The following is a 17,821-nucleotide window of genomic DNA, read 5'->3' as shown; positions in this document are numbered from 1 at the left end:
TCCTTACAGATGCTGGATATTAGACCTTTGTCAGATGCATAGTTGATGAAAAAATTTTCCCTTTCTGTAGGTTTTCTGTGTATGCTATTGATAGTTTCTTTTGCTATGCAGAAGCTCTTTAGTTTAATTAGATCCCATTTGTCAATTTTTGCTTTTGGCATTTGCAATTGCTTTTGGCATCTTCATCATGAAATCTTTGCCAATTTCTATGTTCAGATCATTAGAGAAATTAAAACCACAATGAGATACCATCTCACACCAGTCAGAATGGCTATTATAAAAAGTCAAAAAAATAACAGATGGTGGCGAGGTTGTGGGAGAAAGGAACACATACACTGTTGATGGGAGTGTAAATTATTAATTCAAACATTGTGGAAAGCAGTGTGATGATTCCTCAAAGACGTAAAGACAGAAAGAACTACCATTTGACCCAGCAATCCCATTTTTGGATATATGCCCAAAGGGATAGAAATCATTCTATCATAGAGACACATGCACATGTATGTTCACTGAAGCACTATTCACAATAGCAAAGACATGGAATCAACATAAATTCCCATCAATCGTAGACTGGATAAAGAAAATGTGGCACATATCCACCATGGAATACTACGCAGCTATAAAAAAGAACAAAATCATGTGCTTTGCAGGAAGATGGGTGGAGCTGGAGGCCATTAGCCTTAGCAAACTAATGCAGGAACAGAAAACAAAATACTGCATGTTCCTACTTATAAGTGGGAACATGGACACATAGAGGGGAACAACAGACACTGGGGCCTATCGGAGGGTGGGGGTGGGAGGAGGGAGAGAGTCAGGACAAATAACTAATAAGTACTAGGCTTAATACCTGGGTGATGAAATAATCTGTACAACAAACCCCCATGACATGGGTTTACCTATATAACAAATCTGCACATGTACCCCTGAACTTAAAATAAAAATTTAAAAAGGGGGCAACTCAGATGTCTCCAGAACTCTATTGGTTGTGGTTATAATTTAAAATTATATCCCTATCAGTAGCCAGTAGCCTGGAGTTCATGCCAGGTTTGTCTCAATAGGCTCATGAACCAGTCTGTCAGTCATGGTCCTTCATACAGCGTCCATCTTTTTCTTCCTTTTTTGCTCTGGTTCCCTCTACTCATGAAGCCATTTAAGGGTGCTGCTATACCATTGCCACTGCTGACAGGGCCCACTATGAATATGCCAGTATCTATAGCCCAGAAGACTATAAGCCAATGTGCTAAAAGCCACTGCTCTTCAAGTTACTGTAGCAGTGCTGGGTTCAAAATGTTGCATATGGCCCCCAAAGGACATGTATCAGCATGCTCACAGCAGCACTCCATAATAGCCCCAAATCCAAAACTACCCAAATGCAGATCAACAGAAGAATGGAAGATCACAGTCTATTTATACAATGAAATACTATACAGCAATACGAGTAATCTACAACCACCTCAGCAAAGAGGGATGAATCTTATCTACATAATGCTGAGCAAAAGAATCCAAACACAAAAGAGTACACATGTATGATTCTATTCATATGAAGTGCAAAACAGGCAAAACTAATCTGTGTTGTTAGAAGTCAGAAACATTCTGGGGAGGAAGATGGCTAGGTATTGGAAGGAGACATGCGAAGGGCTCTTGGAGTACTATAAAGGTTCATTCTTGATCTGTGCACTGATGACCAGTTTTCTGTATGCACAATTTTTCTATATGCATGTTTTTTTGTTTGGTTTTGTTTTGTTTTTTCTTTTTTGAGGCAGAGTCTTGCTCTGTCACCTAGGCTGGAGAGTTGTGGTGAGATCTCGGCTCACTGCAACTTCTGCCTCCCAGGTTGAAGCAATTCTCCTGCCTCAGTCTCCCAAGTAGCTGGAACTACAGGTGCCTGCCACCATGCCCGGCTAATTTTTGTATTTTTAGTAAAGATGAGATTTCACTCTGTTGGCCAGGCTGGGCTTGAACTCTTGACCTCAAGTGATCTGCCTGCCTCAGCCTCCCAAAGTATCTATATGCATGTTATACTTCAACTAAAAGTTAAAAGAGGCCAGATGTGGTGGCTCATACCTGTAATCCCAGCACTCTGGGAGGCCAAGGCGGGCAGATTACTTGAGGTCAGGAGTTTCAGATCAGCCTGATCAACATAGCAAAACCCCATCTCTACTAAAAATATAAAAATTAGCTGGGTGTGGTGGCGGGTGCCTGTAACTCCAGCTACTTGGGAGGCTGAGGCAGGAGAATTGCTGGATCCTGGGAGGCGGAGGTTGCAGTGAGCTGAGATCACACCATTGCACTCCAGCCTGGGCAACAAAAGCGAAACTCTGTCTCAAAAAAAAGAGAATAATTTGAATATATGAATCAGGAAGCTTAAAAATGTTTGTATGTTTTGTCTCAGTAATGTCATCCCTAAAATCTATAAAATCAAGAACTAAGATTATTATAGCTTATTTCTATAACCTCCCATCTACCAGGAACTGTGCTAGGTGCTTTATATACATTAACCTACTTGCTTTATGAATCACATTTTTTCACTTTATTTTCTGATTTGTTATTGCTAATGAATAAATTATTTTTTCAATATATTTGGCTTTTATCTGATCATTTGACTGAATTATTTAAATTCTAATCATTCTGTTGGCCAATTTCTCTTAGATTTTCTAGGTAAACATCCTATCATCTGCAAATGATGATCATTCTGTTTCTCCCTTTACAAAATATGTCATATTGCACTGGCCAGGCACGGTGGCTCATGCCTGTAATCCAACAATTTGGGAGGCCAAGGCAGGTGGATCACTTGAGGTCAGGCATTCGAGACCAGCCTGGCCAACATGGTGAAACCCTGTCTCTACTAAAAATACAAAAAAAATTAGCTGGGTGTGGTGGCATGCACCTGCAATCCCAGCTACTCAGGAGGCTGAAGCAGGAGAAACGCTTGAACCTGGGAGGCAGAGGTTGTAGCGAGCCAAGACCACACCACTGCACTCCAGCCTGGGCAACAAAGCAAGACTCCATCAAAAAAAAAAAAAAGTCATATTGCATTGATTAGACCCTTTAGAATAGTCCTCATGAAGTATTAAGGGTGGTGGGCATCATTATATTACTCTTGACTTTAATGGAACTGGCTTTACTGGTCTTTGTTTATTTGTGTATTCATTTTTGTGTTAAAGAAGTTCCATTCCATTTCTATTTTATCAAGATTTTAAAATTTAGAATGGCTGTATCAAACTCCCTCTTAGCCTCTAGAATATGGCTTTTCTTCTTTAGTCTATTTAGTGTAAAAATTTCATTGATACATTTCTTAACATTTATCTAATTTTACATTCCTCTAATAACGTATTTATGAACATAGTACATTATTCTTTAATATACTGCTAGGAGTATTTGTTTATATACTCAAGCCAAGAATTATCTAGAATTTTCAAAATATATCCACATGTTTAGATTTTTTTTTTTTTAGTTTTAATATATTATGGTCAAATAACATGTCCTACAAGAACTCTTTTCCTTTTGGAATTTAGTAACATTTGTCATAGCCAGTTTTCCTAAATGTCCTTTAAGCATTTAAAGACAATGTGTAAAAATAAAAAAATAAAAAATAATAATAAAATATAAAAACAATATGTAAAGTATAAAGTTTTAAATATATTTGTGTAGAATATAAGATTCTAAATCTATCACATTAAAATTATCAATAATATTCAGGTTGTTCCTATTCTTGTTAGTTTTTTCTCCACTTGATAAAATAAAAAATAGTCCGGGCACAGCAGCTCACGCCTATAATTCCAGCACTTTGGAGGCTGGAGGCAAATCGCTTGAGCCCAAAAGTTCGAGACCAGCCTGGGCAACATGGTGAAACCCCGTCTCTAAAAAAAAAAAATTAGCCAGGTGTGGTGGCGCATGTCTGAGGTCCCAGCTACTGGGGGGACTGAGGTGGGAAGATTGCTTGGGCCAGAGAGGTCAAGGATTCAGTGAGCCATGTTTATGCCACTACGCTCCAGCCTGGGTGATAGAGTGAGATCCTGTCTCAAATAGATAAATAATAAAAATGAAATAAAAGTAGACTATTAGCTCTTTATAGGTGCACATGAAAAGACTCCCCTAATATATTATCAACTGAAAAATTTACAAAATAGTGGTTACATCATGCCCTGATTTTTTGTTTTGAAGGATTATAAATGTGTGTATATAGAAAATAGGCTGGGCTGGGCACGGTGGCTCATGCTTGTAATCCCAGCACTTTGGGAGGCCGAGGTAGGTAGATCACCTGAGGTTGGGAGTTTGAGACCAGCCTGACCAACATGGAGAAACCCCGTCTCTACTAAAAATACAAAATTAGCTGGGCATGGTGGCGCTTGCCTGTAATCCCAGCTACTCGGGAGGCTGAGGCAGGAGAATCGCTTGAACCCGGGAGGCGGAGCTTGCAGTGAGCCGAGATCGTGCCATTGTACTCCAGCCTGGGCAACAAGAGCGAAACTCCATCTCAAAAAAAAAAAACCAGAAAGAAAGAGAAAGAGAGAAAATAGGCTGGGCGCCATGGCTCATGCCTATAAGCCCAACACTTTGTGGGGCCAAGGCAAGCAGATCTCTTGAACACGGAAGTTCAAGACCAGCCTGTGCAACGTGGCGAAGCCCTGTCTCTGCTAAAAATACAAAAATTAGCCAGGCATAGTCTCAGCTACTTGGGAGGCTGAAGTGGGAGGATCACTTGCGCCTGGGATGTCGAGGCTGCAGTGAGCAGTGATTGCGCCACTGCACTCCAGCCTGGGCGACAGAACAAGACCCTGTCTCAAATAAAAAGAAAGAAAAGAAGAAAAGAAAAGAAAATGATGGTCATACATAGAAATAACCAGCCAGCCGCGGTGGCTCACACCTGTAATCCCACCACTTTGGAAGGCCAAGGTGGGTGGATCACAAGGTCAAGAGTTCAAGACCAGCTTGGCCAACATGGTGAAACCCCATCTCTACTAAAAATACAAAAATTAGCCAAGCGTGGTGGCGGGCGCCTGTAATCCCAGCTATTCGTGGGGCTGAGGCAAAGAACTGCTTGAACCCAGGAGGCGGAGGTTGCAGTGAACCGAGATTGCGCCACTGCACGGGCGCCTGGGAGACAGAGCAAGACTCCATCTCAAAAAAAAAAAAAAAAAAAGAAAGAAAAGAAAGAACCATACATACTATGTCATACATACATTAACAGATGTATGTGCTAAAGTGATGGTAGTCTTTATCTTTCAGGCTTCTATATGGCCTCTTGGCACCATAAAGGGCTCAAGAGCGCGAAATAAGCCCCGGGAAATGCGTAAACATCAGGAAGGACTGTGGTGACATTTCCTTGTAGCCCAGCAGATTGGGGACTTGGGTCATGAAGTTAGAAATTAATTTGTTGTAGAAAACACTTATAATTTCTATATAGCTGAGTTGGTGAACTGAGAGTCATACTTTCTACACACAATATTGTGGTGTTTAAATTTTTCAAAATAAATATGTGTTGCTTTTACGATAAAGAAATGACAGTCATTGCCTGTCCCATATCCTTTTCTAAGTGAATCTGTTCCCCTCCCTAGCACCTGCTCAAAGACAGAGCTTTGATCGTCTATGGACTAGATGACCCTACCATCCTTATCTGTAGTATGTGTCTTTAATTTTTTTTTTTTTTTTTTGAGACAGAGCCTTGCTCTGTTGCCCAGGCTGGAATGCAGTGGTGTGATCTGGGGTCACTGCAACCTCTGCCTTCCCGGTTCAAGCAATTCTCCTGCCTCAGCCTCCAGAGTAGCTGGGACTACAGGCACACACCAACACACCTGGCTAATTTTTGTATTTTTTTTAGTACAGACAGGGTTTCACCATGTTGGCCAGGCCGGTCTCGAACTCCTGACCTCAAGTGATCCACCTGCTTTGGCCTCCCAAAGTGCTGGGATTATAGGCGTGAGCCACCACACCCAGCCTATAGTATGCGTCTTTAATGTTTGGCTCAAGAATGACATCTCTTCCTAGCTGGGCCAATCAAATTTTCTCTTTGGGAACACTGGAACACTAAGAGAACGAATTGGAAATAACAGGAGAATGAAGCAGATGCAGGAAAAGGGATGAGAGAAGGGTGGGTCCTGAGAGACCAACAGGTAGCTTTGGTTCCTAATAAGGCATTCCAGCCTATTTGACCATTGCTATACTTAAGTTTACTTCTAGATGCTTGTAAAGATGATAAACTCCTCACTCTTGAGCTAGTTGAGGTTCTCTTCCTTGCAACTAAAAGATCTCTGACAAGAACATCAAGTATTTAACCTTTTGCACCTAGAATGCAAAGAATCTTTTTCATTTTCGGAACATTCTTATATTACACAACATCATTTATCACAATGGGAAGAATCACTATTTCTTTGACCTTTGTCTTCATGGTTAGAGCTATAATCACTTCATAGTTACTTGTATATTCACTTATGGCTCTGAACAATGCTTTATCATTCCCCTGGCCTCCTGCCACTGTCTGGCTAATGTTAACTCAAGGAAGGTTAATGGATTTTTAATACTCCCCTAAGCAAACTTTCTTTAGGAAAATAAGTCAGTCAGCTACTACCAGGGAGGAACAGCACTGGCCAAACACAGTGACTCTTAGATTATTCGCATCGCTGCTTCTTTCTAGTTCTAGGGTTAATTGAAAGTTGGCCATGCACCTTCAAATCCAATTATCATTCCTTTCTAGAATAAGGCAGTGGGCTAAGAAAAGGATGTAGGCACAGAAAGCTCCATGATTAAACTGCATTCAATGTCAAGGGGGCCAGCCTGGGCAACATAGTGAGACCTCATCTCTACTAAAAATTTAAAAAAAAAATTAGCTGGGTGTGGTGGTGTGCACCTTTGGTCCCAGTTATTTGGGAGGCTGAGATGGGAGGATCACTTGAGCCCAGGAGGTTGAGGCTGCAGTGAGCCGTGATTGTGCCACTGCACTGCAGCCTGGGCAACATAACATTGCAGTGAGCCAAGATCACGCCACTGCACTCCAGCCTGGGCGACAGAGCAAGACTCCGTCAAAAAAAACAAAACAAACAAAAAAAAACTCCAAACTCAAGGGGGCTAGATGATTGTAGGCATTTCCAGAGGCACAGTTCCAGTGTGGTAATGACAGCCCTTGTCAGGATGGCCACACATCTGTGGTCTGTTTCCAGCCCTGCCACCCTTTGACTGCATTCGACCTTGGTTAAATAATTTCAATTTAAAAATGTATTGGCATGCAAAGCACTATACTATGTACAACAAGGAATAAATTTTTTCATTTGACAAATATTTATTGAGCACCCACTAGGTACTTGGCACTGTGCTAGGTGCTGGAAGTATCACAATAAATAGGATTCTATCCTTAATCTTGAGGAACAGCACTTCACCTCACTGGTTCTCAGTTCCCTCACCGGAGGTCGGGAGTTTGAGACCAGTCTGGCCAACATGGCGAAACCCCATCTCTACTAAAAATACAAAAACTAGCCAGGCTTGGTGGCGTGTGCCTGTAATTCCAGCTACTTGGGAGGCTGAGGCACGAGAATCACTTGAACCCAGGATGCGGAGGCTGCAGTGACTCAAGATCATGCCACTGCACTCTAGCCTGGACAACAGAGTGAAACTCCGACTCAAAAAAAAAAAAAAAAAAAAAAAAAGGAATCTAAGAGAAAGATCCAAAAGGCACTCCAAACAGAGGTAAGACATTTAGACTGTGCTCTTACCACTGAAGAGTCCACTCCCAGCATCAGTGAATTGTGTGTTTTGGAAACCTGTATCACAGTAATATGTCACTAACATTTTATGAAGCCAAATGTTAGTGGATGGCCAAAGGACAGAAATGTTACAGGGATCTGTGCTCTGGGGTTCCTGGAGTGTGTAGCCTGGCTATTAGTCAAGGAAGGAAAATAAGATATAGAGGACTCAAGCAGGAAGAGAATGGGAAGAAGGCAAGGAGTGAGCAAGGCCCACTGGGAAATTCCAGTGCAGAATAACATAAGATCTGAATCACTTTCTGTAAAGGATTTATATATTCCATTTCATCATTGTCCCACCTCCCTTCAGGGGATTTCAGATTATTTTTGTGGATTTGTTCAACATGAGCAGCCCTGCCATAAAATGTATCACCATCACCTCTCTAGGAATGAGGCCTAAGGGACCAGGTTAGACTCAGGATAATCCTAGTCTGAAGCAGCTCTCAGGATGCCTGGGGCAGGAGGATATAGTCTAGGCAGAAGGAGTCCCCACTAAAAGGGCCTTAAACCACATATAGCTGTCATATCCCTATAAATTTGTCCGATTTTGATCTAAAAATCCCAATATGGAGGCCCTGGACTCTTGGTCTAACCCTGGATGGGACTTCTGATGTTTTTCCATGAGTTTAGCCAATCTTGATATAAGCTTAAAGTGGGAAGAGCCCTAATCAAACAGCTGCCATGGTAAAGGGGATATTAACAATACATTCCTCGAGGCACTATTGTGAGAATTAAAGGAAATGACATAGACTTTTTAAAAATACTAAAAAATGTTATAGGTGGAACATATTTACATAGTACAAAATACAAAACACACAAAAGGATATACAGGAAGTCTCCCTGCCATCTTATGCCTTACCCACCCAATATCCCTCTCCAGAGGCACCGGTTTCATATATGTGCTCTGAGACATTGTCTATGCTAATACAGATTAAAACACACATCACATATTTTCCTTCTTTTAATAGCATTTCCTTCTTTATAGCGCCAGAGAAATCTTGTAATTCCTTATTGTTATTGTTAGTGCCTTTCTCAGCACTGTGCCCAACTGATGCCTACTCAATGCATTTTCATAAAGATGCTGAGGACAGTCAGTTGCAGTGACTCATGTCTGTAGTCCCAGCACTTTGGGAGGTCGAGGCAGGCAGATCACTTGAGGCCAGGAGTTTGAGACCAGCCTGGCCAACATAGTGAAAGACTGTCTGTATTAAAAATACAAAAATTAGCTGGGTATGGTGGTGCACACCTATAGTCCCAGCTACCGGCAAGGTAAGATGGCAGGATTGCTTGAGTCCGGGAGGTGGAGGTTGCAGTGAGCCAAGATTGTGCCACTGCACTCCAGCCTGGGCAACAGAGCAAGACTCTGCCTCAAAAAAAAAAAATCGCTGAGGACATCACCCAGTGTGGCCTAGCACTAGCAAGGTTTCCAAGGTATATCTTGAGTCACTTTCTATCTTGAGTGGAACTTTGTGTCCCTAAAATTGGTCCAATCCTGTTGTACCTTATTTGTAAAAGGTCTAAAACCCTCAAGTGTTAGGAGTTGCATACAAGTCGTTAGTTTTGTTCTTCATATTTTACTGACCTGCAATGGAGATATGGATACAAATATCCCTAAAGTTTCACTGGGGGAAAAATACCTTGAAGACAGAATGAAGGGCAGTTGCTATTTCATTTTATATCTATAGATCTCTAAGGCTCTCAGCCTAGTACACTATAGAAAAATAATAGTTTAAATGTTATTTTAAAATGTGACTGCTGAAGGTGTGTTAATTTTTTCTAACAAAATAAAATCATGGAGCTGGAAGAAATTTTATATATGTTTTAATCAACACCATCATCACACAGATTAAAAAACAGCCTTTTAAGGGATCTGATATGTAAATTCATAGGAATAGTTTATAATTAGCATACATACTGCATATATATATATATATTCACACATACACACACATATATGTGTGTGTGTATACCATTACAGTAGTATGATAAAGCCAGTTAAAAGAGCTAAGATATGGCCAGGTGCAGTGGCTCATGCCTATAATCCCAGCACTTTGGGAGGCCGAGGCAGGTGGATCACCTGAGGTCAGGAGTTCGAGGCCAGCCTGACTAACATGGTGAAACGCTGTCTCTACTAAAAATACAAAACTTAGCCTGGTGTAGTAGCAGGCGCCTGTAATCCAAGCTACTCAGGAGGCTAAGGCAGGAGAATCGCTTGAACCCAGGAGGTGGAGGTTGCAGTAAGCCAATATGGTGCCATTGCACTCCAGCCTGGGTGACAGAGCAAGACTTCATCTCAAAATAAATAAATAAATAAAAAGAGCTGAGATATGGCATGTGCCTTCCTAGATATATGGGAGTGCTGAATATGCATAAATAATCATAACACGAGTTTCGCTGTGGTAAGAGCTGTACTTGTCGAACCCAGACTATGGAATTACAATGGAGGGATTAACTCTGACTGGGAGAACCAGAACAACCTTGATTTGCACAGAGCTTTGGAGGACAGTAGGATCACCACTGGCATAGATGGGAGAATGAGAGGGCCCTGGATCTGGAACATGAGATGGAATAGGGCTGAGGTGGTCATTACATGTCTTGTGCAACACTCCAGTCAGGAGGAAATAGGGGTTATAAGGCAGTTGAAGTAGCTGACAAGCAAAGAGGAAAACTGATGGACATTTTGAGAGGAATAGAAGAACACTGAGAGAGAGGGAGATGAGAGAGTAGCCAGGCCCTTGATTTCTGCTCTTTTTGAAATTTGGTTTTGTACTTTTCTGGGTTTGCTCTGTATATCCCTTTTGTAGACTTCTGTTTTCCTGAAATAACAGAAGTCTCTATTCCTTGCAAGCAAAAGCCCCTGATCATAACAGTGGATTTAATCCTGATAGCATTCCATAGCCATTAAAAGTTCTGGAGAAGGAAGATGACTTGATCAGAAATACAATTTAGATAAATAAAACTCTGACAGTAGTGTAGAGCAGCGGTCCCCAACCTTCTTGGTACCAGGAACTGGGTTTGTGGAAGACAGTTTTTCGTGGAATGGGTGGGGGTGGGGAGGGGGAGAATGAGTTGGGATGGTTTCGGGATGAAACTGTTCCACCTAAGATCATCAGGCATTAGATTCTCATAAGGAGTGGGCAACCTAGATCCCTCACATATGCAGTTCACAATAGGATTCCCACTCCCATGAGAATCTAATGCTGCTGCTGATCTGACAGGAGGTGGAGCTCAGGCAGTAATGCCCGCTGGTCCTCTGATCATCTCCTGCTGTGAGGCCCGGTTCCTAACAGACCACAGACTAGTACTAGTCCGTGGCCCAGGGGCTGGGGACCCCTGATGTAGAGGCTGAATTGAGGAGACCTTGAAAAGGTCCTTTCTTGCCTTTCCCCTCATCAACATCACCTCTGATCTGTGTCTACTCTACTAGCCACCATCTCTCCCCTGTTCTCTTGTCTCTCACAAACCTCTCTCACCTTTACCTCTAATTTTTAGCTATCTTTCCCTTTTCCCATTTTCCCTTGACTATATCATACATTTTCATGATTTCAACTGTTATCTCTGGGCAGATGACTCTTAAAGCTCTCTGGTGAGCCACCAATCTCAGCTCTGCTGGACATCCTAATTGTCTGTTAAAATCCCTCAAAACAGGCTGGGCACAGTGGCTCACGCCTGTAATCCCAGCATCTTGGGAGGCCGAGGCAGGTGGATCACCTGAGGTCAGGAGTTCGAGACCAGCTTGGCCAACGTGGTGAAACCCTGTCTCTACTAAAAATACAAAAATTAGCCAGGTGTGGTGGCGTGCACCTGTAATCTCAGCTACTTGGGAGGCTGAGACAGGAGAATCACTTGAACCTGAGTGGTGGAGGTTGCAGTGAGCCAAGGTTGTGCCACTGTACCCCAGCTTGGGCAACAGAGCAAGACTCCCTCTCCAAAAAAAAAAAAAAAAAATCCCTCAAAACAGCATGTCTCAGAGCTCATCCTCTTTTCCCAATATCTGCTCTTCCATTTGTACTGAGCCAGTGTACCATCATTCCGTGGGGAAATGTAGTGAGCTGTGATGGTGCCACTGCACTCCAGTCAGGGCAACAGAGATCCTGTCTCAAAAAAAAAAAAGAGAGAAAGAAAGGAAAGAAAAAAGAAATAATCCTTAAATGAATGACTAAAGTCATGCTCTTTTCCTTTCCAAGCTGATACACCCTCACATCTTTTCCTCTCCCCTTTCCTTTGTCCCCATTCCCACAGCACCCAGTTAGCTGCTGAGTTCCATTATTCCATATCTGAAATATTATTGCATTTGTCCCACAGCCTCCTTTCCACTGTCACTCCTTTATTGCATTTGTCCCACAGCCTCCTTTCCACTGTCACTCCTTTAGCTCAGATCTGTTGAAAGTTCCCTTGGGGCTCTAGTTTTTCTAGTTTTATGACACACAAAAAAATCTTTTTAAAAAATTCAGGCCATAAATAAAAGTCTGGCTGGGTGTGGTGGCTCACAACTGTCATTCCAGCACTTTGGGAGGCCTAAGAGGCAGGATTGCTTGAGGTTAGGAGTTCAAGACCAGCCAGGGCAATATTGCAAGATCCTTAAAAAGTACAGCAAGTCTCTACAGACGAGAAAAGAAAAGAAAGGTCTATTTATAGCCTCGGATTGGATGGATATAGTACAAGGCCAGTTATTGTAAGGGGTGTATGTCTAGATTTAGGAAAGTCTGCTAAGACTTAGTGAGTAAACCTGAATAAGATAACTGGGATAATTATAAAACTAGAAGACAGAAGGGGATTGGGCTAAAAAAGAAGGGAAACTGGACACAACATTTTCTTTTTGGTAGAGGTAGAGATGGGGTCTCCCTGTGTTGCCCAGGCTGGTCTTGAACTGCTGGGCTCAAGTAATCATCCTGCCTCGGCCTCCCAAAGTGCTGGGATTACAGGCATGAGCCACCACACTGGGACCTGGACACATTTTTAGAAACCCTACAGAAAATTGTATATGTTCAGTAGTGATAAATTGGATAGAGTTTTGTAAATCTAGAGATAGGAAGGGAAGGGCTTGGAGGCAACAGGGTAAAGCAGAAGCCGAGGCACGTGAAATGGAATGGGTTCTTAAAGAGTGTCAGGATGGCTGGGCCAGTGGCGCACACCTATAATCGCAGCACTTTGGAAGCCTGAGGCAGGAGGATCGCTTGAGCCCCGGAGTTTGAGACCAGCCTGGGCAACATAGGGAAATCCCATCTCTACAAAAGCTAAAAATTAGCTTGGCGTGGTAGCATGTGCCTATAGTCCCAGCTACTTGGGAGGCTGATGTGGGAGGATCCCTTGAGCCCAGGAGTTTGAGATTGCAGTGAGCCAATTGTGCCACTGCACCACTGCACACCAGCCTGGGCAACAGAGGGAGATTCTGTCTCTAAAAAGTCTTTTTTAATAAAAAATAAAGGTGAGCAGGCACAGTGGCCTACGTCTGTAATCCTCATACTTTGGGAGGCCGAGGTGGGTGGATCACTTGAGGTCAGGAGTTTGAGACCAGCCTGGCCAACATGGCAAAACCCTGTCTCTACTAAAAATACAAAAATTAGCCGTGGGTGGTGGTGGGCGCCGGTAATCCCAGCTACGCAGGAGGCTGTGGCAGAAGAATCACTTGAACCCAGGAAGCAGAAGTTGCAGTGAGCCGATTGTGCCACTGCACTCCAGCCCGGGCAACAGAGCAAGACTCCATCTCAAAAAATAAAATTAAAAATTAAAAAAGGGAGTGGGAGTCAGGGTGCAGAGAGAATTTTGGCAACCTGCACTTCTGTAAACATTGACAAGTTAAACAAAGCTTAAGTCTTGCTGGTCTGGCCACCTAGTGTGGGAGAAGAGAAATGAAACCATCAGTCCCAAGTGAATTTGAGTCTACACTTTCTGAGTCCCATAGCAAGAGAATGGTCAGGTTAAACTCTTAGCTAACAGTCTCAGAGATAATCTCCTAGCACTTGGCTTTCCCATTCAATCTCTCCTACATACGTTCACAGATTAATCTTAATGAATCTTAGCTCTGACCTTGTTGTTCCTCAACTAAGGAAATTTCTCTCGCTTCCCATGGACTCAAGAGTAAAATCTCAATACAATCTGCAGCCTAGCTTTCAAGGAACTGTGATATATATAAAAAGAAATGAACTTTGGGACAGAAGACCTGGGTCCAAACATGGGTTCTGACAATTACACGGGACTTGGGTCAGGTTATTTTAATTCTCAGAGTCAATTACCTCATCTGTAAAATGTAGCTAAGACTCATTTTTACACAGCTGTTGTGAGAGATAAATAAGACAACATATGTCTGGTACCTTACTTGACAATCCAGTTTCAACCTACTTTCTTTCTTTTTTTTGAGATGGAGTCTTGCTCTGTCGTCCAGGCTGGAGTGCAGTGGCACGATCTCGGCTCACTGCAACCTCCACCTCCCGGGTTCACGTCATTCTCCTGCCTCAGCCTCCTGGGAAGCTGGGACTACAGGTGCTCGCCACCAAGCCCGGCTAATTTTTTGTATTTTTAGTAGAGACGGGGTTTCACCGTGTTAGCCAGGATGGTCTCGATCTCCTGACCTCATGATCCACCCGCCTCAGCCTCTCAAAGTGCTGGGATTACAGGTGTGAGCCACAATGCCCGGCCTCAACCTACTTTCTAACATTCCTTACATTCCTTCTGTTAGTATTTCTCTTCATGCACTATTTGTTCTAGCCAAACAGAATTGCTTACTTCCCTGGTATCTCTCCACATGCTTTAGAGATCTCTGCCTAGGTTCATTTGCCATTTCATTGTATGCATCCAGAAAATATTCATTAAGTGTCTGCTATGTGCCAGGCACTCTTCCAGAACCTGGAGATCCTAAAGTGAACAAGTTACATAGAGTTATCCTTCTAGATTGTGGTCCCCCTCTATAGACTGCTCTTTTCCTTTACACATTGAAATTCAGACTCTTTCAAAATTTAACACAAATGCTTCCTCTTTCATGCATTCATTCAACAAGTACTTGCTGAACACTTACTGTGTGCAGAGTCCTGGCTTAGGCAGTAAGGATACAATTGTGAAAAAGGTACCATTCATTCAGCATGTGGGCTGTGGAGGACACGGACAAGTAAAGAGGCTATAATGAGGGTACTATACAAAAGTACCCAAGAGGAGATGATGTTTCCCCTTGCACACATCACAGCACACACAGGAAGAGACTGCTCTTGACTGGAGGTGACTGGCCAGGATGTCTAGCTGCCCCAGGCCCTACCACCCCAAGGATTGAGGGGCTTGCTGTCTCAGCACACCTGTAAGAGATTCAAGAAATACTAGGCCAGGTGCAGTGGCTCATGCCTGTAATGCCAACACTTTGGGAAACTGAGGGGGGAGAGTCACTTGAGGCCAGGAGTTTCAGACCAGGCTGGGCAACACGGTGAGATGCCATCTCTTCAAAAAAATTTTAAAAATTAGCTGGGCATGGTGGCAGGCATCTGTGGCCCCAGCTACTGGGGAGGCTGAGGTGGGAAGATTGCTTGACCCCAGGAGGTCCAGGCCGCAGTGAGCTTTAATTGCGCCAGTGCACTCCAGCCTGGCCAACAAAGTGAGACCCTGTCTCAAAAAAAAAAAGAAAGAAAGAAAAACAAAGAGAGAGAGAGAAGAGAAGGAAAGAAGGAAAGAAGGAAGGAAGGAAGGAGAGAGAAAGAGAAAGAAAGAGAAATAAATGCTCTTTTTTTATCTTTTGTTTTTGTTTTTCTTTTGAGATGGAGTTTCACTCTTGTCCCCCAGGCTGGAGGGCGGTGACGCGATCTCAGCTCACTGCAACCTCTGCCTCCTGAGAAGTTCAAGCGATTCTCCTGCCTCAGCCTCTCAAGTAGCTGGTATTACAGGCGTCCGCCACCACTCAAGGCTAATTTTTGTATATTTAGTCGAGACGGGTTTTCACTGTGTTGGCTAGACTGGTCTCAAACTCCTGACCTCAGGTGATCGGCCCACCTCAGCCTCCCAAAGTGCTGGGATTGCAGGCGTTAGCCACCGTGCCTGGCCAAGAAATACTCCTAAAATGAATAAAGTCATGCTAAAGAGCATTTACCGTGTGCTAGACACTGTTCCAGGGGCTAGTGAACACAGAAGCTGCCCTTAAGGAGCTCTTACTGTAGTGGAACAGACAGACAAATGGACAAACAATAACAATAGAGCCATACCCTGGTATACTCAAGGGATTGGTTCCAGGACCTGCCTCCCCCACGTCCCCAACCTTCCAAGGATACCAAAATCTGCATATACTCTGCACATACTCAAGTCCTGCACATGATCTTCCATACCCATGGGGTTTGCATCCCAAGAACACTGTTTTCCATCTGCCTTTGGCTGCATAATATCTGTGTATAGATGGACTAGTGCAGTTCAAACCCACGTTGTTCAAGGGTCAACTGTACTTTCAGATACGTGAGATTAACTCAGAGAGTTATGGGATCACAGAGGGGGATCTTACCCAGATTTGAGAAGTCAGAAATTTCCAGGATGGTAAAATATAAGTTTAGACCTTCAAGTAGGTGGAGGGATTGGAAAGTGGGAAAGGCATTGCAGAGAGAAGAGAATATGGTAGAGGACCAGGAAGTGAGGTAATCGTGGCACATTTTCTTTTGCTAGCCCCATAAACCCTTTGTTCAATATGTCATCTCTTTCACATCTCTGTGCTTTGCCTATGCTCCCCTTCCCTGCCTGGCTAACTCATGCTTTGGGAGTCAATTCAAAGTTCACCTCCATTGTAAAAGACTTCCTGAGGCAAATTATTTATTTCCTGCTTCTTTCTGATCCCCTAATTTATGAGCCAAAAACCTGAACACATTGTCTGACAATGAATTATTTTTCTGATATGTAAATTAATTTTATTAGAAGCTATAGATATGAAAATTAAATCATGTTTTTATTCATTTAACAAGCTGCCTTTAATAAAGAAAAAATAGCTCTCAGCTTTCGGCTCGGAGGAGGCCAAGGTGCAACTTTCTTCGGTCGCCCCGAATCCGGGTTCATCTGACACCAGCCGCCTCCACCATGCTGCCGAAGTTCGACCCCAACGAGATCAAAGTTGTATACCTGAGGTGCACCGGAGGTGAAGTCGGTGCCACTTCTGCCCTGGCCCCCAAGATCGGCCCCCTGGACCTGTCTCCAAAAAAGGTTGGTGATGACATTGCCAAGGCAACGGGTGACTGGAAGGGCCTGAGGATTACAGTGAAACTAACCATTCAGAACAGACAGGCCCAGATTGAGGTGGTGCCTTCTGCCTCTGCCCTGATCATCAAAGCCCTCGAGGAATCACCAAGAGACAGAAAGAAACAGAAAAACATTAAACATAGTGGGAATATCACTTTTGATGAGATCGTCAACATTGCTCGACAGATGCGGCACCAATCCTTAGCCAAAGAACTCTCTGGAACCATTAAAGAGATCCTGGGGACTGCCCAGTCTGTGGGCTGTAATGTTGATGGCCGCCACTCTCATGACATCATAGATGACATCAACAGTAGTGCTGTGGAATGCCCAGCTAGTTAAACACAAAGGAAAATATTTCAATAAAGGATCATTTGACAACTGGAAAAAAAAAAAGAAAAAATAAACAATCAAATATTATATACTGTATTATGTTATTATTTTTGACATTCATCCACTGTCCAAATTGATGGCAATGTTGTATATATACTAATTTAAATAATTCATAATGTTAAAAACTGTTTATTCATTTTTTTAATTTAAATTTAATTTTTTTTTGAGACAGAACCTCCACCCAGGCTGGAGTGCAGTAGCGTGATCGTGGCTCACTGCAACCTCTGCCTCCCGAGTTCAAGTGACCCTCCTGCCTCAGCCTCCCAAGTAGCTGAGATTACAGGTGCCTGCCACCACACTAATTTTTGTATTTTTAGTAGAGATGGGGTTTCACCGTGTTGGCCAGGCTGGTCTCAAACTCCTGACCTCAAGTGATTCACCCGCCTCAGCCTCCCAAAGTGCTGGGATTACAGGCATGAGCTACCATGCCTGGTCTAATTTTAATTTTAAGTTTTTTTGGTACATAGTAGGTGTATATATTTATGGGGTACCTGAGATGTTTT

At 43.0% G+C, this 17,821-nt stretch overlaps 1 protein-coding gene across 1 annotated transcript; it reads left to right on the top strand.

Annotated features, from left to right (window-relative positions):
* Positions 1-16,688: 16,688 nt before the first annotated feature.
* Positions 16,689-17,267, top strand: LOC129014286 (large ribosomal subunit protein uL11-like). The gene has a single exon (XM_054451541.2). It carries the CDS (start codon positions 16,770-16,772, stop codon positions 17,265-17,267), a length of 498 nt encoding a protein of 165 aa, XP_054307516.1. The 5' UTR covers positions 16,689-16,769.
* Positions 17,268-17,821: the final 554 nt, after the last annotated feature.

This window comes from Pongo pygmaeus, chromosome 16 (assembly GCF_028885625.2).
Source record: "Pongo pygmaeus isolate AG05252 chromosome 16, NHGRI_mPonPyg2-v2.0_pri, whole genome shotgun sequence".
In the NCBI taxonomy this organism is placed as follows: domain Eukaryota; kingdom Metazoa; phylum Chordata; class Mammalia; order Primates; family Hominidae; genus Pongo; species Pongo pygmaeus.
Note: the sequence above shows the minus strand (reverse complement) of the source record. Positions and strands in the feature narration are given on the sequence as shown.

Excerpts from the sequence above, each read along its gene's own strand:
- LOC129014286 (XM_054451541.2), top strand. The coding sequence starts at position 16,770 with ATGCTGCCGAAGTTCGACCCCAACGAGATCAAAGTTGTATACCTGAGG.